We start from the raw sequence: 25,154 nt of genomic DNA on the forward strand, positions 1-25,154 counted from the left end.
GTGAAACGTCGAGTCACGATTCATAAAGTGAGATTGGAAAAAACAACTTGACAACAAACATTTTGAACAACCTTGGTGAGTAACTTCTGATAAATGGCTTTAAATCATCTCCTTTTTCGTCTACTTCCAATACATTCATGCGATTATGCAACTCGTCAATTCTGATTGGCCAGCCAATATTTTGGCTGGATAGCACTTCCGGGCCCAAGAAACTCGAGTATTGTCACCAGACGGTGTTTGCGCATTAGCGCGAGCCCGGCTGGGCACGAGACTAATGCAAAGCATGCTCTATCAAGGGAGTCTGGGGGAATACCCCCAACAGGACAGTTGAAGAGTAGTCTTCTGAAATTGATTTTGGTAACAAAGGTGACTGAATTTTACTAGCGATTTAGCTTACTAAACTCATTTGCTAATGTCATCAACTGCAGTTGGCTGGTTTTATGGCTATCAATTATGCAAAGATAACAGTTTATGGCTTCAATGAATCTTATTTCATGGCTTACTTCAGTTTCCACTGTACTAATAATGCTAGTGGTTGGCTTCTTTTAAGGAATTCATGGCTTACATCAGCTTTTGTTCAACTCCTTTCAATGTGCTATGTACGCCGCCATCTTGATAAGTAATTAAATGATGTCAATTAAAGTATCGGTTGGTATCGGGCATTTATAGCTTTACCGATACAAGTCCGATACCGCCAAAATAGAGCCGATACCGCCAAAATAGGGCCGATACCGATACTAGTATCGGTAATGGTGCATCACTACTTCAGAGATCTTAGGGGATAATTGTCATCACTTAACAATAAAGTGATCAAGACTAGCAAATATCAACATCATTAGATCACTACTATGATGTTCCTTTAATACACACCCTATACACACCTTCTATGCTGCTCCACTCAACCAGCCACAACCCCATATTGTTCTGGTTCCAGTTGGGTCTTCATCTGATGTGCCTTGTGGTAACCGGATCTGTAGGGGTGTGAACAAACATAGCACCACACCCACTTTAAGTAGTGAAGAGGTGTGGCTTACCACTGAAACATTTCCAAACTTGTCAGCTGTTGCTACCATATTGAAGTCTAGTATTGTACTTGCTGTCATCCATCTAGAATACACTAGTATATAGAAGCATAAAAGGCCTTCGCAATTTCTACAAGTAGCTTTAGAGGGATTGCACACAAGATTAATGGTAAACTGTTGTATATCCATTGCTTGTTGGACATTCTTAAGCTCTGAAGACAAAAGTTACAGCCATTAGTGTCCATCCTATTTTGTATCATTAAAAAATATACCACACAAATTTTAGACAAGCAACGGTTGCTAAGTGATTTTGTAACGTACACCACAATATTTGCTTGTATACAAACCCTCTATTAAGTAATGTACTTACAAAGGCTCTCCCTACTATAAGTACTATAAAGACTTTCACCACCGAATTTCTTGACAAACTGTACAGCACACTTTAAATCAAGATACGTATATAAGCTTTATATTAATGATAAATATTGTAGTGTGATCTTCAGATCTTGGTGGATAATTGTCATCACTTAACAGTGAAGTGATCAAGACTAGCAAATATCAACATCACTAGATCACATTAAGCTCCTATTCTTCAAGAAATTGCTATTATCAAAGTTGCACAGGTAGGTAAGTTTAGAAGTGCTATTGAGCAATTATATTCTTGGTTGGTTACTTTGATATTTGCAACCGAATTTTGGAAAACCATCGATATACGCACAATAGTACTTCCGTAATAAAATGCATTTAAAAACTATGGGTAAAAACACAAGCTCCAGAAAAAAATTATGCAAGTTTTTATCGCCTCACTGGTGGGCGAATTAAGCCTCCAATGGATAAATCCTGGGCATCATCGTGTTTGCCTATTCATAGGGAGTACAAAAATATTTGTTTCATCTCCATATACAAAAGGATTTCAAAGTTACAGACGTTTGTTTACATTGCGGTGACGAAAGAATTTACCGATGATCGTTTTTCAGTGAATTTGCCATCCTTCTCGAACACAGAAGCATGCCTGGGGAAACACCTATACCTTGGTGGATGCACAAATTCATGGTGAACACAATGAGCCAAGATTCAATTCCATACGTCATTGTATCAGTAAGTTATGATGAGCGCCTGTAGATTCTTTTCTCAATAGCTTCTGTACACATCAATTTATTTGCTCGTCTGGCTGTCTAGTGCTGTATTTCCAACGCTTAGGAAGCTGAAACTTAGCTAGTCCATTCCTCTGTCCCTGTAGAAAACAAAGAACAAATAAAATGCATTTTGAAAATTGTGCAGATATCGACGGTTTTATAAAATTAGGTCACGTTTTGTCTTTCATACATGTGTTCATGCACACAGAGGAAATCATGGAATATTTCAGAAATACAGCCTACCTTACCCCTTACCAAAGACGTTCAAAATGTGACTACCAACCTATCAACCAATGAATTAGCAAAAACTTATCTAGTTATCTTTAAACAAAAGAAAAAAACTTTGCTGTATAGTGTAAGAAACTCACAATGTGGACTTCTGTGGACACAATTGTTCCAGTCACATATAAAATGCAAGAAAAATGCTTAGTGTGAGTTCTACAGTGTATAAGGCATGCTGGATATAGCAGTGAACAGGTTAGTGACCCATTAAAAGCAACACATTCAATTTCTATATCAAATATATTGCTAGGATTTATTGAGTCTAAAATGAAGTGAAAAGTGTGCACATCCTGAGGCCCTTATATTGCTGAACCAACTAAAGATACACTCATTTCAAAATTTTCAGTGGCTAAAGTCAAAGAGCATACACTAGTGGTGAGGTCATGCTGAGACAATGCAATAGAATAAGTGGGTGGGGCTCACCACGTACACTAGCTCAAACATACTACCATCAGGAGCAAGTCGGTAGACAATTAAACAACCACCAGAACAGAAATGCAGATTGAGAATATAGTCTCTTGCAGTACCAACAACCACAAACCATCCCATAGCACCATGAGCAGCAAACTGGCAAACCGTCAAACTACAAGAAACACTCAATCAGCAACACTACCACAGCTTCACCAAGTATACCTAAATGCTGCTTCATTTTGTTCTAGTTATTCTTATCCTCTTTACCAGTTAGGCACTGGAGGGCGTACACAGAAGGCAGAGCCTGTACGATGTGTTTACCCATAGCCAAGGAGAATCTTTGAGCTAAATATCCTAAAGTGAAACGGGACAAATACCTAGAACAGCTGAAAAAAAAGCCAACCCCATCATGACCTGATCCGCGGGCCACCCAGTTCCAACTAACTGTAGAGTTTTCCCCTCGGTGGGATGCATCAGTCTGACGCAAGATGCCCACATACCAGCTCCTGCTTTGGGTGCTCCAAACATTGACTCTGGAAGATCTTCTGAGAGGAACTCTTGTGCCATCTGAGCAGCAGCTCCTTGTTCACCTTCTCCAGCACTCTGGATCATCTCCTAATGATCAGGTATTAGAACATGTCATCTACAATACAGTTACATAGGACAAAACAGTAACTACACATTCGTACCACACGCACGCACGCACGCACGCATGCACACACACACACACACATCCTCAGATATACAGAGCCATTCCATCAGTTCTATATCAGACTGGGGCGGCGAATATCTCATCATTGGAAACACAAACTGTATTTACATCCTTGAGAAATCTCACCTCAACCATTAATCTTTTCCTTGTAATTTGGTGGCCTCAGTGAAAGCATTGTGATCTGTTTCTATGACAAACAGCTTAGAGGAGGGAGGGTGGATGACAAACTTGTGAGGTGTGTACCATAACAGCGTGGACACCTGGTTGAACACTACTCCTAACTTCTTAAGAGCCAGAATCCTGTAAATAATGCCAAATAAAAGTAATTCTGTCATAATTCACAGCACAAGAGTCTAGCTTTTTCAGAAGTATTACATCTAAACCAAAGGGTCACACTTGCACTGGTAAAAACTAGTACATAAACATTCCTTAGTACTGTATGTGGGAACAACTTAGCACCTCAGAGCAATATAGCCAGTCATTCATAATATATTCAGACTGGGGCGGCATATATCTCATCACCGGTAACTAATACTTACTACACATAACAACCAATAATTAAGACACAGTACACAACATCAGACAATTGTACAGTTAGATCACCTTAGGGTGTTAGCTGAGGTAGCCACAATGCCCTCAAATGCCCTCAGGGAAATGTTCCGATGAGTAACAACTGGCATATTCTAGTAGATCATAACTGAGAGGTATTAAATGAAAGCGTGACTGGTGGGTAACTTAGCCATGACCGACTAGAAATGGCAAGCACCTATAGGGATATGATGACACACACAACACTATTTATTTATAATGTCTGTGGGGCACCTTGAGGGTCTGTAGGGCACCTGGTCCTACAGCCTGCTCAAAGACTTTAGCTACATAAGGTGTGTTTGAAAAGTTGCAGAAAGGAGAAAAAATCCATGACTGGACCTAGGTGGCCTCGAACCTGCAGCCATCCAATTTACACTCGAACACTTACAGGAGTCTACCAGGTGGCCAGGATGTTTTCTCCCTGTTATTTTCATGTAATTATATCCATAGGAATCACTAGACCAGTATAAAGGTCACATACTGATTCTGATCCTAACATTTTCACTCTGAACAACTTCACAGTTCTTGTACCCAGATATCTACAACAATAGACACAATGGATTAGTTGATGGATTAGTTGATACAGTATAAACTAACTGGCTACACTTTACATACACTACTACACAAGAGATAACACACGTGTTGCACCAATAATCAGTTGAATAATTGGCAACAGCTGATATTAGCTAATTTGCAAGTATCCGTATCGGTTATATAAATAGCCGATTAACCAAAACCCACAATCAATCAGAATCAATATGTGACACTAAAGAAAGTGGTTAATGCAACGGTCAGTAGTAAAACGTTTATTGGTTGTGACCAATTTATAACTGTTTAGGCTTGTTTTGTCTACAAAAAGTATGGTTGCAAGCTGTGTATATTCACCGGCCTCCCACGCAATTAGTTGATTGCTGTTTGCAAAGCAAAGGGTCTAGAATCTCACTAAAAACACTGCTTGAGAAGCCTGGATTAGGTGTTATACAACTACTTGGCTTCCTTTTCCATGAAAGGGGTTAGTGGCAAAACTGTAGTAGACCTCATATACTCAGCTGTCCACACAATTAATAATATTATTATTACAAATGCTATTTACACACAAATTTTTAGGTGATCTTCTACTCCTTCTCCCTGTTCTGAAGACTATCGGCTAATACCAGCATACTGCATCAGTTACAGGAGTCAGCATTGGGTAAATGTCAAAAATATGTATATCAGTACAATACCACAACACAAGTCATCTTCTACTTGACTTTACGGTAGTACTATTAGTGTAACTGTTCCAGTGGAATTGTTGATTCTATTTATAGATCTCAACCTACAGTGGAACCTGTCTACAGCCAGTCACATTAGAAGGCATGTGGCTGCCTTTGATTAGTATATACAGTAAACATCCCTTTTGGGGAATTTATAGTAGGCTATCCTACAGGAGTACATAGGTAAAAACAGTGGACCCGGGGACCGAGGACCTGGAACCAAGGGACCCAACTCTTCTTGGAAATTTATACACTTGACAATATTCTATACTTGTACTAGGTACTTCTGCAAGTAGTCTTACATGGCCAATCCACTTTTTTCCTGTCATGGTGTCTCACACGATTAGAAATTATAAGCGCCTCTGAAGAAGTGTCTGAAGCTGACTGCATTTATAGGCCACTTGCCTGCTGCACAATGAGCATACTAGTCTATTATGTCCACTCACTACTAAACATTGTGCAAATGCACTACAAGTCTGGTTGAATGTTGAGCTGCTGGACTGAAACTTGCTTAGCTATAGTACGTTCACGTTGAGCTGAATCCTCAAAAACATTTAATAACTCATGGATGCAATTACATATGATCTTGAAATTTGGCTCATTTGTAGTACTGCTTGATCCGCTAAAAATATTTTGAAATCTTTTTGTTCAAATGTTTGACATAATATTTACGACCAATCAAATTTTTCACAATACCTGTCCTATGGGGAAGCCATATAAGTACAGTGTACATTACAGCCATTTCCCGAACTTGTAATGGAGCCAAACCGTACATGTCTGCTGTTGACACCTTTGCTGTTACCAATAATCATCTGGTTGGCTGAAATGTTAACTCTGTTGAGAAAAATCCATTTTTAATTTTTAGCTGTTTTTCATGATTCAGCTCAACGTGAACATACTATAGTAATCGCTATTTCCTGTGAGTATTAGTTTGCACGATGTTTCTAAACTTTAGTAGCTAGTTGAAGTAATAGATTATATGCTCATTACACAGCAGACAAGTGGCCTACAGCTTCAAACTCTTTTTTTTCAGAGGTGCTTATAATTTCTAATTGGTGTAAACATCATTTGAGACACTGTGAAGGGGGAAAAAGTGGACTGGCCATGCAAGACTACTTGCAGAGGTACTTAGTACAAGTATAGAATATTGTCAAATATATAAAATTCCAAGATGAGTCAGGTCCTCAATCCCCGGGTCCACTGTTTTTACTTACCCATCCTACAGAAGAGGCCTTTCTATACTGCATTTCAATGAAATTGTTCAAACTAGTTAAAACTTCATAAAAATACTTAATTTGCCTTTTACAATGGTGAAAGTTTTAGTGTGTATTAAGAGCTTCTAACAAGTGCCAGTCTTTACTACTAGCCATCTTTTGCTTACCAAATCACAGCCATATGCAATTGTCTATTTACAACAGATACACAGAGTAGTCAATTACCTTGTTATCATGACTGGATTTACAAAAAAACCTATTCGATTGCAAATCAGGCAAAATCAACTAACACCACCAGTGGACGGCAGTCTATTGGTTTTGACCCTGAGCATCACTCAAACTATTTGAGGCTGGTTTTAACAGACATCTTTTCTGGGTGGTGATACTGGTTTGGCAAGCTCAAATGGGGGTTTGTAAAGGACCTAGCTTCACGAGAAGTTGGTGGTGCACAGGTGGATGGACTCGGCTATTTAATGAGCTGCAGCTATTAACCAGTCAAATATGATAACTATTAATGGTGTATAATGCCAATTCAAGGTGGTAGGACAATCCCATGTGATCTGTGACAAAATTTTAAGAAAACTGATCCAAATCACACATTAATAAGAAGTTTTGAGATAAATGATGTTTTAAGCTATTGTAATGAAGTGAGCACGCGTACGAAATTTACACAGAAGATGCATCAGTCTATTACCTTCAGACCACTTCCAGTACTTGTAGCTGCTTGTAGAGTTTGCCTACAAATAAAATAGAAAATCTGAGCATTTGGAGGAGTGAAGTAGTATCACAAGGGTTGTGCTGGATCCTTAGTGGCTGATATGCAGCAAAAACCACAGAAAATGTTTGTCTGCCTATACACCCCAGATAGTAGACGCTCCATAGCCTATAATTATTGTCATAACAGATGCCCTCAAAGAGATGTGGCTTGTATCTGAATAAACTGATGTAAGTGTTGATAGGTCATGTCAGGATTAGAGACCAAGCTAAAAGAGTTGCCATACACCAGAAAATAACGTTCTGAGAGAAGTTAAAATGAATAATAGTATTGAAAAATGATTGAACAAGGTCAGTGATTCCTGAATCCGTATAGATGCTGCGGGCTACTGGTACACAAGTTCATAGTAGCCAACCTTGGATAGTAGCCGCAACTGTTACGTGGTCAAATATGATATCAATATTAGTGCTATGTCTGTTTGTGTATGAATTGGGACCTTCGCAAAAATTTTAAAATAGTGACAAATACATTTTAGAATGCAGTGTTTGTGCATATTTAGATATACACATACACAACAAGTGATTGTGGGTTTTAATTTGTTCCCACTTTCTTATGGTTTTCACTTCAGTACACTTTGTTGGTCACTTCCCTGTACATGTATTCCTTTTATTGCACAAATCCAGGTACCTTCACTATTTTAGAGACCTAAGGAATAGCACAATAATAACCGAGGGTGAAGTGTGAGGTGATTCCGAAGGCCTCTAAATAGTGAATATCCCCGCAAAAACAGCCAAGCTGTATAAAAAGGGTGCGGCCTTAAAAATTCCTGGGTGAAAAAGTATCCCTGTATCCCTGATTCCTATTCCTAAAAGTATCCCCTATTCTTGATCAAATTAGTGCTAAAATAACTCACTGGTAGGCTACCTAGATGAATACGATCATCTCTGTAATTAGACAGTAATGCTTTCTAAACATTCTAGCGATGATTTCTGATGGCTGGTGTGACTGGAGTTCAGTGAGGCATGTGACAAAAATTTTTGTCACAAGTATCTAATCAGTTTAGATACCTACTGTACCCACAGGTATCTAAATACCTCATTAACAACTAAATTTCAAAGAATATTATGCGTGCTATAGTCTAATTATTACTCTCTATCTAGTACACATTAGAGGATTGGCTCTTATAATAGTAATCATCACAAGATCATATATGTTATCAACTCATCATTAGTGTACAGTACCAAGTTGAGAGTAATTTTAAAGGACAGATAATATTTAAGTATGAGGATTGTCCAAGCCATTCCTTTTTGTTAAGATGCCACTAACTGAACTCTCTACAAGGTAACTTCTTCTAGCTGATCACTCTATAGGGCGATTTGTTTGTAGCTGAACTCTATACAGGTGATTTGTTTGCAGCTGAACTCTCTACATGGTGGTTTCTTTGTAGCTGAACTCTCTACAAGGTGACTTCTTCTAGCTGATCTCTCTACAGGGTGAATTGAACTCTCTAAAGGGTAATTTGTTTGTAGCTGATCTCTATACGGGTTACTTGTTTCTAGCTGATCTCTTGAATTCTCTTCAGGGTGACTGCTCTATTAGAGTATCTCTATCTCGCACTTGCTACACCAAGTTGGATTTCGTGTTATAACTCCGTGGCTTTAAGTCTGATTCTTCTACACCATTGAAGAGCCTTTCAAAGATGATTACTCCATCTGTACAGCGATTTTCAAAGCATTACTCCAAGTGGTTTTTCTGGTAGGCATGGTAAGTAGTCGTTTTTTATTAGCCAATCTCGATTGCATAATTGTTGCACACTGTTGGGTTTTTCATTGTATCTTCGTGGTTTTTAGCTCGATTTCTTTCAAACTACAAAAGGTTTGAGGTTCAATAGCTAATCTATTCACCCACCGATTTTCAGCTTCTTCCCATAAGCAGTTTACCCTGTAGGCATGACAACATATTGGTGTTATTTTTCGTGAATAATTGCTAATAACTCTGCCTGTTTACCGTATTCCAGCCAAAGTTGGTACCAAGATGTGCCTTTATACCCCCTTTGTGTGTGCCAAACTTCAAGGCAATCGGATATGGTGTTTGCGTTTTATGGCAGTTTTTGTAAGTGTGCAAAAGGAGGAAGAAAAATAAGAAAAAACCCGAAGAAACTAAGCCAATTTGTGTAGTTGCATATCTGGAATGCTTGAAGCGATTTCACTCAAATTTGGTATGTGGAGTACTGATGTTGGCGGGCATGTCCACAGCAAATAACGTCTTGTTTCATCAAGGCAGCACAGAGCTACGGAGGTGCGAAAATTTTGTTTTCTTTTTTCCAGTCAATATACTCACGGGTGTTGCATGTTGGCTTTTTGGGCCGCATGACACACTACCATGTATCTCGATAGAGGTTTTTCTCTTTCAGAAGTAAAAGATGCATTAACCAGACCTGTTGGGACCAGTATTTTTGTCCTTATTATGGAGGTTTTTCTATCGTGTCCTTAGAGTTTATTAAGAGAAATTCCACTGTAAACTAATTTAATTAAAGGGGGGTGTCACGTAGGTACACACTGTAGGTAGATCTGCAACTGCAGTCAAAACCTTAACCCACCGAAATTTTGCTTTGACTTGTGACTAAGAGCCTTTTCAATCTTTGACCAGTGACTTAGTGATAGCTCAGTACTTTCGATAGTGGGTTGGAATTTTTACCCTTGACCATTTCCTTGGCACAAATTGAAGGCACTTTGACTGCATTCACAGATCTACCTACAATATCACCCCCTTGAGTAAGCAATCAATTATTGGCTATGTTGTAGGCCAACCTATGGCATTCTCAAGTACTAGTGCAGGGATTTTTCTAGAAAATAAATTCAGGAGGGACAATTCGAGCTTTTCAAAATTTGAGGGGGGGGGGCAGAACTTAAGTCACATAAAGTTTATTTATCATAAAATTTATCATTCTTAAAATTAATTTTATCATTGAACCAATTAAAGCATAATTCAGGGGGGCAAGATCATTTTCAGGGGGCCGTTGGGGGGGGGGGGGGGGGGGGGGGAATGGCCCCTTTGCCCCCCCCCCAAAAAAAAATCCCTGCTGGTGGATGGTGAATTATTAAAGTTCTATCAACACACCGTATTTATTGATAACTGGATGAACAAACTAGTGAATTTCTTTAATTATTATTAACAGACAGGGATTACACAAAAGGCATAATTAGTAAGCCCGTACAGGGTGCTTCCCCACACAAAATACAACACTACAAAAAATTGACAACAGCTACAAAAACGAAGAACACAAAACCACTATAGAAACATAAATCGTTTGTGTCTGGCCACTTCAACTAAATCTTTTGTTTCTTGGGCCCGACCAACCCTATATTTTTCAGCATAAAATAATTATGTTAATCACGTGATCACCTTGCAAAGAGTGATAACGCCACGAAGGAGTTGCAAATTTATCTTTAAGCTCTCAAAAAGTAAGTAACACTAAATATCTCAACATATAGCTGCCTACTCACAAGTGATACAGCAACCGTAATGTAGCTTAGCCACCGTTTGACTCGCAATATCACTCTTCAGCTAGCAAAATAGCCTATTTTTATCTTACCGACCTACCGACCTTTATTTGGCTGAATTTCGCCCAAGAAACAAAAGATTTAGTGGAAGTAACCTCTGCTTAAAAATACTTGGCGGAAGCAGCACATCAAAAGGAACTGAGTTCCAAAGAAACACAAAATTTAGCTAATTTTGTAAACTCAACTCACCTCAGTGCTCGCTAACTCCAGACTTCATTACCCAAACGTTTCTCGTGCTGAAAAATTAGATACACGTGTTCACACTCTACTTAGTGCACACTCAAGTGTCTTTAATTAATGCCCACTTGTGTTGTACAACGCGAGGTACAACGGACGGTTGCTGCTCTCCGTGTTTGACTGGTAAGCAATGTTTTTTTTTATAACATATAATACAGGGTTTTCACGCGAAAAGTATTGTGGCACGAATTATAAAAATGCTTAACAACCGTTGCTAGTCTGACATTTTTTAAATATTTTATTTATATACATTTTTTTCTAAGACAATGATAATACAAAATAATAAACACTTAAACATTTGTGAGGTTTTCTTTCATCATATATAGTATTATTCTCCGTACCCACGGAGAATATACTATCTATGCTTTCATCTACTCCTGCTATGGGGCAATACACTTAATTGGTCACCACGCTTTACCAAATAACTATCTCTGTCAAAAGCTAGGATATGGTTAGAAACAAATATTTAAATACTAGCTCTAAGTTGGGTAAGCGTAATATCAATTTTTCGATAGATAAGTCGTGAACATTATGCACCTATCAATGTCATGCCCCACCTACCCCAGGTCGGGCATGAGTGCAGAGGTGGGGATTTATAAAATCCAAACGACAAATTCCCCACCCCTGGGGACAACTTCAAGTTACAAATCCCCTATTATTTTCCTTGGGAATCACTAATACATGCTAACAACATAGTTTATTAACGTTGCAAAAGCCCCTTACCCTGGGGACGAGTTAGGGTGACGAATCCCCCACCTGCTGCCCAACCTGGGGTGTGACATTGATTGTGTTAACACTTTGTATAATTTTGATGACGGCTATCCAAGTGATTAACCTAGCAAACCTGTTTCATTCTACACTGAACCATTGAGAATGGCTGTAGCCTTCACTCTCGTACCTCACAAATGTTTGACAATCAACAGTTGTTAAGCACTTAACAAAAAAATGCATCATGCGTGCAATCCCTCTATAGAATGGTAACTTTTACGTTAAAATGTGTGACCGCAACTTCCGCGGAGCAAGAATCTAATGGTGGGGCTCCTTCAAGAGGCTACAACTCGACTTCTGGTAATTCGTTCTGCATGAAACTTACACAGGACATAGAACAGAAGTTGGGAAAGATGATGAAAAACGTTTTTGGGCATGGGTTGGTTTTATGTAGGTTAAAACGGCTGTTTTGGACTCAATTTGAGAATACGATTGTCACCAAACAACACTTTAGTAAGAAAGAATGATCAATAATGAACTATTGTATGTCGATTTGTCTATATAAATATTGTGGGACCTTTCCATCATACTTTTGAAAGTGTCAAAATCCTTGTGCCCACGCATTTTTTTTGCCAATTATCTGCCGTAACTCGCCCAGTACGGATCAAACTAACCTGCACTACTTGGGTAACTTATATACTACCCTCTTTCTTGATTCTGATAACATGGTTTCATTTAGACAGATAGTCTTGACAAACCTGAGGTGAAGTAACTCATGCTCCAATAGCATGCATACATTTTCTGCCCTACGGAAGTGATTATGTGACTGCTGTGACGTCAAGTGCTACCGCTCTATTGTAGTAAAGTGGCGGGGAGATTGCCGTGCATAGCCAATCCACTATTCTTTTACATGTGAGTGCCTGGGGTGGGAAAGTAGGGTCCATTAGGTTCTACTTCATAGGTTCTATCCAGATCTTTTTCACCAAGAGGTGTGAAGGAGACCCTCAGCCCTAGTCTATACCCATGACTGAATCAGGGATTAATTAAATGTCCACTAGTATACCTGCAGGTGTAGGCAAATTTCCTTGTTTCTGTACTTTTTTCTATGATCCCTAGAATTCTTGATTTTTCTATATACTTGTAGCGAGAGGTAATAATATTGGGGAGGAAACACAATACAGAACCACTACATAAATGATTTTGAGGGATTCCTTTGTAAAACTTTGTGATTTGTGGTATGTGAACGTTTGTTTGTTTTTCCAGTGGTTGCTGTATTTGACGGATCATAGATTGACGGATTATGGATCGACAGATCACATGATAAGCATATATCGTACTGCCCATTGGAGATGTTTATAAGTACAGTCGATTTCAGGTTGCTTGCGAATGTAATTGAACAATTTGCACACGTGATTTTTGAATGGGATCATGTGAATACTTACGTGCAGTGTTTCAATGTATTGAATAACTACCTTAGTATGCCCGTGGCATTGTCTAACGATCTTAGAAAGTGTATAATGTAGCTTCACTTGTGAAAGGAGCATGGTTGAAAAGAACAGCTCTCGTGTTCAAGCAATCACGTGTGCGAATTGTTCGTTTGCATTCGCAAGCTACCTGAAATCGACTGTATTGTGTCAGTGTTAATCAAATGTAGGTACCTCGTGATTAAATACTGGCAGGTACTTTACTGCTATAACTGACTGAACACTTGTCGTAGGATTACAGCTGCAATGGGTAGTCTGGCGCCACCCTCCCCTTTGCAAAACATAACTTACATTTTGCAAGGGGTGGGCGGCATCAGACTATAGCATGAGTTAATACTTTACTGACTCTCACTATGATCAAAGGTAGTAGACTTGTCTTAATCTACAACGCCTTGTAATAATGTGATGTTGGCACCTCAAGGCTTTACCTTCAATTGTCACAGTGGTCATGTAGTTAAATGGCCATAGCTAAACCCGAAAATCTGGAACGGTGCTTGGGCATTTTAGCGATGAAGTGAGTGTACCTAAAGTGTGCAGTGTTTTGTCATTTTTATTATTGCAATAATTATATATCAAGTATATTACAACACTGACACGATACTTATAAACATCTCCAATGAATGAGTACAGCTGAACCTCGATTATCCGAACACCGATTAACTGAACTCTCGATTATCCGAACACCGAATTGACTGCTCAGTATTTTGTCAAGAAGTGTATGCTTTATTAGCATAGTTGAGCAAAGCTCTGTATATAAATGTATGAAAATTCAATTTTACGTACTGTTCGATTATATGAACACCTTTTCCTCTCGGTTAGCTCGGATAATCAAGATTCCACTGTAGTTGGATATGCTCATCATGTGATCTGTCAATCTGTAATCCGATGATCCATGATCCGCCAAATACAGCAACCCACAACACCCTTTTGCCAGTTTGTACATTTGAGAGAATCCCTTGGAATTATTTGTAGAGGGCCTGTATTGTGTCTCCTTTCCACTATTATTAACTATTACAGTCATGTGAGTCAACCTCATACTATTTGCAACAAAAGCAAACTCAACGGGTTTTGTTTCCTTATTATGTCTTCAATGACAGAAAAAAATACTAAGGAATCCTTATAGGGAAACAATGTGAAAATCATTGAAAATCTACTTTTTTGCTCCTTAAAAGTTTGGCATTTTTATGGTGTTTATATATAGTCATATCTCTGCTAGGATACAAAATATAATATACTATTAATAAGGCGCTTGCAAAGACGAATCTTTTGGTACTAAAATTATCATCTTAAGACAAAGTATGGACAAATTATAAAAATATATAATAATGCTAAGAGATTGCCATTGTATGACTACTAAAATGTGTCAATATCATTATCATGAGATATGTTTGTGCAGCCAGTTCGTAGCAGATGTACAGGAGCAGAAGGTAGCAATGTTTGAAGTGGTACCGTGCCTTCATGCATGCTGTATGGGAGTGTAGTAAATGCATGTGCTGTCACTGGGATTCATGTCTCTTATGGGCAAGAACATAACAGATGCCTACCTGGGTGGTGACCCTTATTGACAAACTGCATCATCCCTGACCACACAGGCCTAGGAGATCGACACATGATGAATGTTTCCACAGGACATCAAGATTTTCATAGCAGTCCTGAGCCTTTAGATCTAATAACTTTTGGTAGGTCACAGCTGACATTCCGCGACTTACTTCTTTGTGGAAGCATATCTGCACTCTTCCAACAATAGCAAGGTCAAGAGAGGTTACCTTTGCTCTGGGGATTGGCCATTCTGAACTGGTTTCAGGAGTAGCAGCAATAATCATACCCATATTATGGAAAGTGCTATGCCCATTCAATGTGTGGATATTGCTGTCGACATTGTCAGCTGCATACTGGATGAATTCTGTTGTCAGGTTGGGAATGTCAGTTTAATGTGACTTAGCAGTATTATGCTCAAACTGCTGCACTTCTTGATAGCAAAACCCATGATAGTGACCATGATAGTGAAGGAAGTCAATGAGGAATCGTGATGCAAATTAAGTGATGATATAACTGCACGCCCAACCCAAACTGCAGTGGTGCTATAGGGGTCAAATGGCATACATCATTGCTTGTCCAATTAAAGCCACTTTTATTCCAGCTTTCTTCCCAGCAAACAATTCTTATAACAGCACCCTCAGAGTATCTGGTAGATATGTATACTCAATGCCAGCTTCTTGTGACTTTATATCTAGGTTATTGCAGAGAGGGTAACTTCATGGGATGTTTCAATGGTTTTGATGTCTTTCTTGCAGCAGCCTGTAGAAGTTTTATCTTCTCCTCCTGCTGCTGCTGCTGCTGCTGCTGCTGCTGCTGCTGCTGCTGCTGCTGCTGCTGCTGCTGCTGCTGCTGCTGCTGCTGCTGCTGCTGCTGCTGCTGCTGCTGCTGCTGCTGCTGCTGCTGCTGCTGCTGCTGCTGCTGCTGCTGCTGCTGCTGCTGCTGCTGCTGCTGCTGCTGCTGCTGCTGCTGCTGCTGCTGCTGCTGCTGCTGCTGCTGCTGCTGCTGCTGCTGCTGCTGCTGCTGCTGCTGCTGCTGCTGCTGCTGCTGCTGCTGCTGCTGCTGCTGCTGCTGCTGCTGCTGCTGCTGCTGCTGCTGCTGCTGCTGCTGCTGCTGCTGCTGCTGCTGCTGCTGCTGCTGCTGCTGCTGCTGCTGCTGCTGCTGCTGCTGCTGCTGCTGCTGCTGCTGCTGCTGCTGCTGCTGCTGCTGCTGCTGCTGCTGCTGCTGCTGCTGCTGCTGCTGCTGCTGCTGCTGCTGCTGCTGCTGCTGCTGCTGCTGCTGCTGCTGCTGCTGCTGCTGCTGCTGCTGCTGCTGCTGCTGCTGCTGCTGCTGCTGCTGCTGCTGCTGCTGCTGCTGCTGCTGCTGCTGCTGCTGCTGCTGCTGCTGCTGCTGCTGCTGCTGCTGCTGCTGCTGCTGCTGCTGCTGCTGCTGCTGCTGCTGCTGCTGCTGCTGCTGCTGCTGCTGCTGCTGCTGCTGCTGCTGCTGCTGCTGCTGCTGCTGCTGCTGCTGCTGCTGCTGCTGCTGCTGCTGCTGCTGCTGCTGCTGCTGCTGCTGCTGCTGCTGCTGCTGCTGCTGCTGCTGCTGCTGCTGCTGCTGCTGCTGCTGCTGCTGCTGCTGCTGCTGCTGCTGCTGCTGCTGCTGCTGCTGCTGCTGCTGCTGCTGCTGCTGCTGCTGCTGCTGCTGCTGCTGCTGCTGCTGCTGCTGCTGCTGCTGCTGCTGCTGCTGCTGCTGCTGCTGCTGCTGCTGCTGCTGCTGCTGCTGCTGCTGCTGCTGCTGCTGCTGCTGCTGCTGCTGCTGCTGCTGCTGCTGCTGCTGCTGCTGCTGCTGCTGCTGCTGCTGCTGCTGCTGCTGCTGCTGCTGCTGCTGCTGCTGCTGCTGCTGCTGCTGCTGCTGCTGCTGCTGCTGCTGCTGCTGCTGCTGCTGCTGCTGCTGCTGCTGCTGCTGCTGCTGCTGCTGCTGCTGCTGCTGCTGCTGCTGCTGCTGCTGCTGCTGCTGCTGCTGCTGCTGCTGCTGCTGCTGCTGCTGCTGCTGCTGCTGCTGCTGCTGCTGCTGCTGCTGCTGCTGCTGCTGCTGCTGCTGCTGCTGCTGCTGCTGCTGCTGCTGCTGCTGCTGCTGCTGCTGCTGCTGCTGCTGCTGCTGCTGCTGCTGCTGCTGCTGCTGCTGCTGCTGCTGCTGCTGCTGCTGCTGCTGCTGCTGCTGCTGCTGCTGCTGCTGCTGCTGCTGCTGCTGCTGCTGCTGCTGCTGCTGCTGCTGCTGCTGCTGCTGCTGCTGCTGCTGCTGCTGCTGCTGCTGCACCAATCTTGTAATTTTGGTGTGTAGGCTTTGATGACAAGAGGACAGAAGAATTCTTGGAGGTTGCAAGCTGTACCTTCAAGATAAGGATGATGAGCCATATCTTCGTTGATACTTATGAAGTTCCCACTCACGCCTTCAGTTACCATTTCAAAAATTAAATCACGTGATAGTATGATATTCTAAATGTTTAATCCGTGTAAAGGACAAGAGAGTGATTATGATATGCCCGCCAGCAAGTTCAACTATAGTCACAATGAATCACGACTACCAAGTAACGGTAAAACTTGGCTATAATTCGTTCTGTGTATATAATGAATACTTATGTTGCAGTTATGTGTGATCACATTAGCTACATAAAATCAGTGTCAGGCCAAGTTCCGAATTTAGGAGTTGTCATTTTCACCGGCTCTCATGGAAGTGGACTATGTACATGGCAAGGCAATGAAATTAATTAAGTTTATCACCATGTGCAAGTAGTGCAGCATATAAACAAGTGACCAGCTATATAATATTATTACCCTGCAACTTTGGCTACACTGATGAATCAATAATCATTACAAATACTACATAGTCTACATTAATCAGTACCTGTGCATTGCTAGCTCCATGTATACAACTGTAGCTACTATATAATAATAAAATAAGAGTACTAGACTACACACTTAGAACAGTAATATCAATACAGTTTATGACAGCGTTATCCGTCTATTTTTGTCATCTGCAGCGAACTTGTCCACTACCTCATGCAGACAAAGTTTTATGAAAGTTCTTTTTCAATGGAGGGTACAGCCAGACTAACCAATTGCTGCTCAGACATGGAGGAGCATAGGTATGACTTTGTCCGCTTCAGGCATGAAAAGAATCTTTCTCATTCAGCTGTTGTAACCGCCACTGTGAGTGAAATTTGCAGCAGACTGATCAATACTGGGAATGTTTCTTTCAGTGGAACGATTTCTGACAAAACATCATTGATAGATGTAGTTTCCTTGTCCTTGAGCATCCTCTTAGCGATGGTACATTCCATCGTTAAAGACTCTTTGTTGAGGTGATATAAATCAACCACAGGCAGCAAATGGTCAATGTCCAAGAAATGTGGCGAGTCATGCACACAACACTGGAACGCTTTCATAAGCTTCAGGTTTTTGTCATCAAATCTGCGCTGCATCTCAGCTATGACAGCATCCAAGATTGGAAAGTAAAGACTGACCTTCATTGATTGACTGCTATCAGTACTTTCCCTTGACCCAGTTATTTCTAATACTATGCCAAAATCGTAACATTTTGGCATTCGCTTTTTATGCTGAGACCTTGGTGGTTCTTCAGTGATACTATGCAAAGCTGCCATATCTTTCACATATTGATGAAGTTTTTCCCACTCCTCATCTGATCGAAAACTCTGGAGTGTTTCAAGAGTTGAGATCACTAATTCAGCAGCTTTAGATGTGTATTCTGTAGCTGATCAGATAGGCTTTTGTACACATCAAGATTTGTCTAAAGAGTATTAATGTTGAAAAATTTTAACGATGTTATTTGTGAATAAATTCCCATTACTTCAGTTGCCTTCACCGTATCCTTGCCGTGCATTATAATTTCAAGAGAACTTAAAATTACACCAAAAGTACTACAAATGGCATCTACTACATCAAACCTACATGCCCAGCGTGCATCAGAAAGGCGCTGCAATTGTCATACTGGAGAATGGGGCTGTTGTATCGCTTGTTGGTTAGTGTAAATTGTATGTGCCTTACTGGTGGACATGAAGACATAAAGTAATTCTAGCAGTGTAAAAAATTCTGAAGCTTCAGGAACTAACATCGTGCTATCAACCAAAACAAGATTAAGCAATGTACATAGCAGTGGATGTAAACAGCCATGGGTGCATATGCTTTAATATGCTGTTGTACACCAGAAAATTTTCCACTGATTTCCGAGGCTCCATCGTACCCTTGTGAAATATTTTTACTAGGGTCTTGCTTATGGTAACGCAATGCACTTATGATGTATGCTGACAAACTTGCAACATCTTGTGCTTCAGCTTCAACGTAAGTCAAAAAGTGCTCATGCTGAGTTGCAGTATATACATCAACATACTTGAGAACAACAGCTAGTTGTTCAACTTTACTGCAGTCCTTGGTTTCATCAGCTAGTATTGAATAAACACCAGCTTTTCTAACTTCATTACGTATTTGCTCCTGCATCAATTCAGCCATTACACCCAACATATCATTTTGAATATCAGGTGTTGTGTATGTGGCATTTCTCGGGCCATGATCTATTCTACACTTTACAAGTGGATCATGTTGTGCCACAAGGTGGAGAATCTCTAAAAAGTTATCCCGGTTAACAGACTCACTACCTTCTCTGTGGCCACGCAAGCCAAGTTCTTGCCTACTACAAAGTAACAATACCTCTGCAATTATTTTAATGTAGTGTCGATTGTTTGAAATTGTCAGAGGCCTATCACTATTCATCCTGCCAGAAATTGTAGTGCCCTGTTTAGAATTTACCTTGTGCTGCCCCATGCTATTTGAGCCTGCTATTTGAGCCTGTGTATGCAAATGGCAGTTGGCATGACAGAATAACTTGCCTGTTGCATATTTCCAGTTCCGGAAACCTTTGAACACAAACACTGGTTTTGGTCTTGTGCTACCACTGGAACTGGCACCAAACATCCGGCATGAGTGACAAAAGCAGGCATCTTCTTCAACTGAATAGCTATGTTTGTTGTACCAAGCAGGATTAAAACACCTGGTAGTATTGCCAAACTTAGTTTAGGCAAACCTTACATATATAGGCTGTGCAGGAGGAAATGCAGGAGTTAGTGCAATATCTCTTGGGCCATTATTAGCTTGGGATCTAGATGTAACAGCAGCAGCAGCAGTGGAAACTAGAGGAAGGGGAGGACGAAAACCCTCTTTTATGCTAGAACTGTTCGTAAGTGCAGCAGTAGCAGACAAAGCAGTTGAAATGGTACTAACTTACATACTATCACTGTGGCTGTGGTGTCTACTATTAGCAACAACCTTGTCACCAGAATTGAACTCAGCTGTAATCAATTCCTCTTGTGAAGTGCTAATAAAATTGGGAGTAGAACAACGTGGAGGGGTTGGTGATGCAGTAAAAAATCGTTGAATTACAATTAATACATTAATCTGGAGTTTCGGATGTTAAGTCGATGATATCCTTGTCACTCACTTGCACGTGGCTTCCCACCTCGCCTCGCACATGGCTTGCCAAAACCTCTGTACCACTCATTGTAACAGCAGTTGCAGCTGAACTTGAGACTTGGGTTGCTTTGAGAACAGAACCTTACAGTTAAACAAGGTCAACTGCAACATCAATCCGGCTACACTTACTAACTATGCGGGCTGCCAAAACCACTTATTAAAAGGGAAAACCCCTGGGAATTCACCCATAGTAATCACGAGATATATTTAACTTCGGCACATTGTTGCATACACTATAATCTATGATCATTATGACCTAGGAGGCTACAACAATCTAGTTTTTTTCTATTATTGGCTCGTTTAATAGACAAACACAATGCCTACGGCTCAAGGAACATGTTTTTGATGGTTGGGAAAATGTGAGTGATGGTTGGGAAAATGCCCACTTATGCCCACCCTTGGCTACGCCTCTGAGTCTTCTGCAGCAAACAGAGCAAATGGCATCTGTTTTTTTGTACAAAAATTAACACTGCAAATCTGGAGGTAGACTGCATCTGCTGCAGGTCATACCCATATAGAATGAGTGTCTTCACAACTTTATACCAACTATCAGTTCGTTGTTGAAATTTTTTAAAGAAAATGGTCTCCAATGGTTTTCATTTCAAAGACATCAAACTTCCTTTTTCTCCCAAGTTTGGCTGTTCTACCACAAAAGAAGCAATTAGTCTAGAAAGAAAATCCCTCCTAAGGTGACTGAAGTACGGGTCTGCCATTGCTTGTGCTTGGCATTGGCTCTTCTTGATTGGTGTCTTTTGCTGGGTTACAGTATTTGCGGTGACACTCCTGATGTACTACTTTCCCAGGCATAGTATGAACGCTGTCACTCCTGGCAATGGTTGATAGTTGCACTACTCTTTGCCGTTAGAGTAGAAGACTGGACTCCTGTGTCTACAGAAGTCTTGCAGATGGCACAAAATAAAAATTGTACATCCATTGCTGAAATAATAATTGGGTGAGCTGGAACACTGAATGATCAACTTACCTTTCTTTAAAGGTCCCTGGTTCATTCCCAGGTTTTGGCACCAAATGTTGCAATCAACAGCATTTGCCCTGGTACAAGTCTTGCTTAGTTAGTTATCTACTCTTCTCATATTATTGCAGACGTAATAAAACACTACAACTACTCAGACCATACACTGTTGGACCTGATCATTCTCATTGGTAGACATGATATTTCGCACCTCCATGGCATATCCTTTATCCTGCTAGTTGACTCTCGTGCACACTATACTACTCTGTATGCAAGCAAAAACATGCATTAGTGCATAACTACAGTAGCTACACTTGCAAAACATGTAAAGGTTACTTTGTCCTATGGTGATAATTTTATACCAAAATATGCATCTTTGCGAGAGCTTTTTAATGGTATGCGTTTTTTTATATAACCTAGCTGAGATATGACAATAATCACCATAAATATGTCAAACTGTTAAGGAGTGGTTTTATTTCAGTGATTTTCACACTGTTCCCCCATGAGGATTCCTTAGGACTTTTTTCTGTCATTGAAGACACAATAAGGAAACAAAATCTGTTGAGTTTGTTTTTGTTGCAAATAGTATGAGGTTGACCCTATATTCTTGGTAAAATGCCTGTACTAGTAGTGATCATAACCAAGCATGTTGTAAGCTATACTTGTTTGATCAGGCCCAACATGTACCCATAAGTATGACACTTTTTATGACTTTTATATTTGCACATTCCTGCATGTGCAAGATTGCATTTTCATGCTCGCTATAATGGACCTTATTCGCAATGACGTCAAAGCACAAAATGGTGGCCAATAGTGTGGACACTTTTGTACAGAGGGTATTGGGAGAGATGGCGGTTTGCTATGTTAACGTTTACTTAATGCAACAAGGGGCAAGGTAAGACATACATACTAATTAAAAGACAAATGCGTGTGGTTTTGCGTCAATACCAAAACTTAAGTCTGGTTTCATCTGGTGGGACTATTTCGCATCGTCACATCACACTAACTAGTCTCTTACCTTTATTTTCCAATAGTTCCATGTCGTGAAATCTGTAAACAAAGCTCATTTTAGTGATTACATACAAAGTGCCCACACTAAGCACGTCCATTTTATCAATTTTGTGGATAAGTGATGATGATGATGATAAACGTCTTATTGATATTTAAGACAATATACAGTATACAAACAGGGGCCTAGACTCAGGGTTACCATACACTGATAGCCAAAGAGTGATCAGTGCAGGAGCCCTGGCAAGACTTACAATACTTAACTTACAATACAAAATTAACTACACAGTAACAAAGTCCCTGAAGATGGCAGGAACCTTCAGCAGCTCATGAGCTCCTGCTATATGCCATCATTGCAGTGTGTATCATTTAGGTGAACTTATCTGACAAGAGTGGAACTATTTCACAAATTAGCTAAAACACTAACTGTTGTCATCAAATGATGGATCAACATCAAGACAATTCTCATGAGGAGTCTCTTGTCAACCTGTTAACACTTCCTACAGAGTTATTAGTTTATATCATCTCATTTTTATCTTCACTACGTGACAGGGTAAAACTGAGATATGTCTCAAGATGGTTGAGGCACGTGACTGAAGGAACACCATCACTGTGGAAGGAGTTTGTGTGGCCTTATTATGACAGTCATGAAGAATGTAGTGTGAAGGAGATGTTGAAGGTGTGTGGACAACATGTCCTAGTATTATCCTTCCCTTACTGTAGAGTACCATCAACACTGGTAGAGATGCTACAGTATTGTAGTAATGTACAACATCTTAGTCTACCATCAACCAAGTTAGATCCTGAACAACTAAGAAAGTCAATACATCATATGGGATGTCTGCAAACACTAGAACTAAAGGTGGACAATGAAAAAGACATTAAACAATTACTTCTTATTACTGGTCAGTTGAGAGAACTTGTAATAATTTCAGATACATGTGATCATCTAGAGCTGTTCAAGCTTTGGAAGAAATTAGAATTTAGGCCATCAAGTTTGAAACTATATGGTCCAACAATGCGCTATTATAAGGTTCACTGTTTGGTGGACTATGCTACTCAACTTACTGATATTCCTACTGGTACTACTGCTAACTTTAGGGTGTACAACAGATATAACAAAGTACCCTTAATCTTTTCTCCTTCATTTCCATATTTTCAACTCCAGGTTGAAGAATCTAGTAAAGTGAGCACTACATGTGTTAAACCCAGTGACTTTGGTATATTGGGGTTGGAAAATGATTTAGCATCGATGAATGATTGTCAGTATGGTGGAAGGACAGTGTATATGGTGAAGTATCATCTTAATCATGGTGTTCTAAGCAAGCTCATGAGCTCTATGCATATTGTCAAACTATGTGACCTTGTTTGTGCTACTGATTTTGATCTTTCTTCCTGCTACTCACTTCGTTCTGGTCACTTGGAGCAACTAGCTATTGTTTGTCCAAATCTTCAGAGACTCAATTTGAACAATTGCTCTCACTGTTTGGAAAGTCTACAAGGTCTGCAAGCTATTGCTAATCATTGTCACCACCTACAAGGACTACACATAGGTTGTATAGGCGTTTTGAAATTGGAGAATCACATCTTATTGTGGGAAATATTGAGTGATATGAAGTTGACCCACTTAACAGTGGATGCTTGTATTCTGAGATCAAAAGTTGCAAGCAAGAAGACTTTAGTTTGTTTGTATCAGAAGTGTAGGACTATCAGAGGAATACAATGTGGGTATTGTACTTGTAAGAGTTCTAGCAAACTGTCCAATAAATATCCAGTAACTTTGTCCTATTTTCCATCACTAAACTATTGCTATTTATATCACAAAAAGCCTACTATGGTACAGGATGTGATTAATATCTGTAAAGAACTCAAATGTTTTTGGTACTCATGTGAGTACTATCAGCTATCACTGAATGTAGCTTATAACCACAATCTACAACAGTTATACATTAGTGCATTCCGCACTGTTGTTCCTGATGAATTTATGACCTCAGTTTCAGCTCATGGCGGACTGGTACATGTAGTTATGAATGTACAATCTTTGACAACTGAAGGTATAACATCTCTTGTGAGGAACTCTCCTAAACTAATAACATTATATCTGAGTGCTGAAACTATGCATCGTGTGGATGTAGAAAATTTTAGTGCCACTTTGAAGAAATTGTTTTTCAACCGAAGATTGTTTACAGCTGGTCACTACATTTTATGTGTACAGCAGCAGAAAATTTTTGACATACAATTGATGAAACAAGGCACAGATCTCTTACCAATTTCAAAAATTGGTAACTAGTTACATATTGTTGTTTCATGAATTATTAGTACACTTGACATGTGATTACAACATGTATTAGGTATGAGATCATTATTGGTGTTGACGCATCTGTACAAATCTGTAAGGTACATGACAGTAATGGTTGTTATATAATTAGGCCTGCATTAAATATGCCAGCATAATAAAAAGCGTATTAGGCTGGAGTGCTATGCCAGCTTAATGCTAGCATATTAGGGGAATATTTTAAACTATGGACCTAGAGCAGTCATGAACTGCAAACTGCAGATATATAATATACCTAACCAACTACAAAAGCTGGAGAACTTAGTGATACTGTGGTTAGAAATTTGTGAGGATTCAGTTTACTAGTAATGGTGAAGATATATTGGTATATTCTAGTGTTGCACTGATATCCAAATTAGCTGATTATTCCGATAACCAATATTAAGCAACAGAATTAGCCGATACCGATAACCGATCCGATATACACTAATAATACTAACACTCATCCTCATCATTAT

The 25,154-nt window shown here is 40.4% G+C and overlaps 2 protein-coding genes, 1 non-coding gene and 1 pseudogene across 6 annotated transcripts; 1 reads left to right on the forward strand and 3 right to left on the reverse strand.

Moving 5' to 3' along the window:
* Positions 1-909: 909 nt before the first annotated feature.
* LOC136264165 (splicing factor 3B subunit 3-like) lies at positions 910-11,233 on the reverse strand (annotated as a pseudogene).
* LOC136265279 (small nucleolar RNA SNORD31) lies at positions 4,018-4,092 on the reverse strand. Its single transcript, XR_010705473.1, has one exon. It is a non-coding gene; the product is annotated as a small nucleolar RNA SNORD31 (small nucleolar RNA).
* LOC136264163 (uncharacterized) lies at positions 11,160-24,800 on the forward strand. Of its 4 annotated transcripts, none has more exons than XM_066058869.1 (2): positions 11,160-11,256; positions 22,388-24,800. In XM_066058869.1, the coding sequence occupies exon 2, from the start codon at positions 22,801-22,803 to the stop codon at positions 24,649-24,651; it is 1,851 nt and encodes a 616-aa protein (XP_065914941.1). In that variant the 5' UTR covers positions 11,160-11,256; positions 22,388-22,800; the 3' UTR covers positions 24,652-24,800. The 4 variants fall into 4 exon arrangements, with proteins under 4 accessions (XP_065914941.1, XP_065914943.1, XP_065914942.1 ...); XM_066058871.1 differs by having other exon boundaries at positions 22,735-24,800; XM_066058870.1 differs by having other exon boundaries at positions 11,175-11,256; positions 22,651-24,800.
* On the reverse strand, positions 18,843-19,828 carry LOC136264945 (zinc finger MYM-type protein 1-like). The gene is made up of 2 exons (XM_066059710.1): positions 19,101-19,828; positions 18,843-18,975 (listed from the first exon to the last, which is right to left on the reverse strand). The coding sequence occupies exons 1-2, from the start codon at positions 19,826-19,828 to the stop codon at positions 18,843-18,845; spliced, it is 861 nt and encodes a 286-aa protein (XP_065915782.1).
* Positions 24,801-25,154: the final 354 nt, after the last annotated feature.

The sequence above is a fragment of the Dysidea avara genome, chromosome 8 (assembly GCF_963678975.1).
Source record: "Dysidea avara chromosome 8, odDysAvar1.4, whole genome shotgun sequence".
In the NCBI taxonomy this organism is placed as follows: Eukaryota; Metazoa; Porifera; class Demospongiae; order Dictyoceratida; family Dysideidae; genus Dysidea; species Dysidea avara.

Excerpts from the sequence above, each read along its gene's own strand:
- LOC136264163 (XM_066058869.1), top strand. The coding sequence starts at position 22,801 with ATGATGGATCAACATCAAGACAATTCTCATGAGGAGTCTCTTGTCAAC.
- LOC136264945 (XM_066059710.1), bottom strand. The coding sequence starts at position 19,828 with ATGTTTGGTGCCAGTTCCAGTGGTAGCACAAGACCAAAACCAGTGTTT. Across the intron at positions 18,976-19,100 it reads AGTAAAAATATTTCACAAGG|CACGATGTTAGTTCCTGAAG; the intron begins GTACGATGGAGC and ends TTTGGTTGATAG.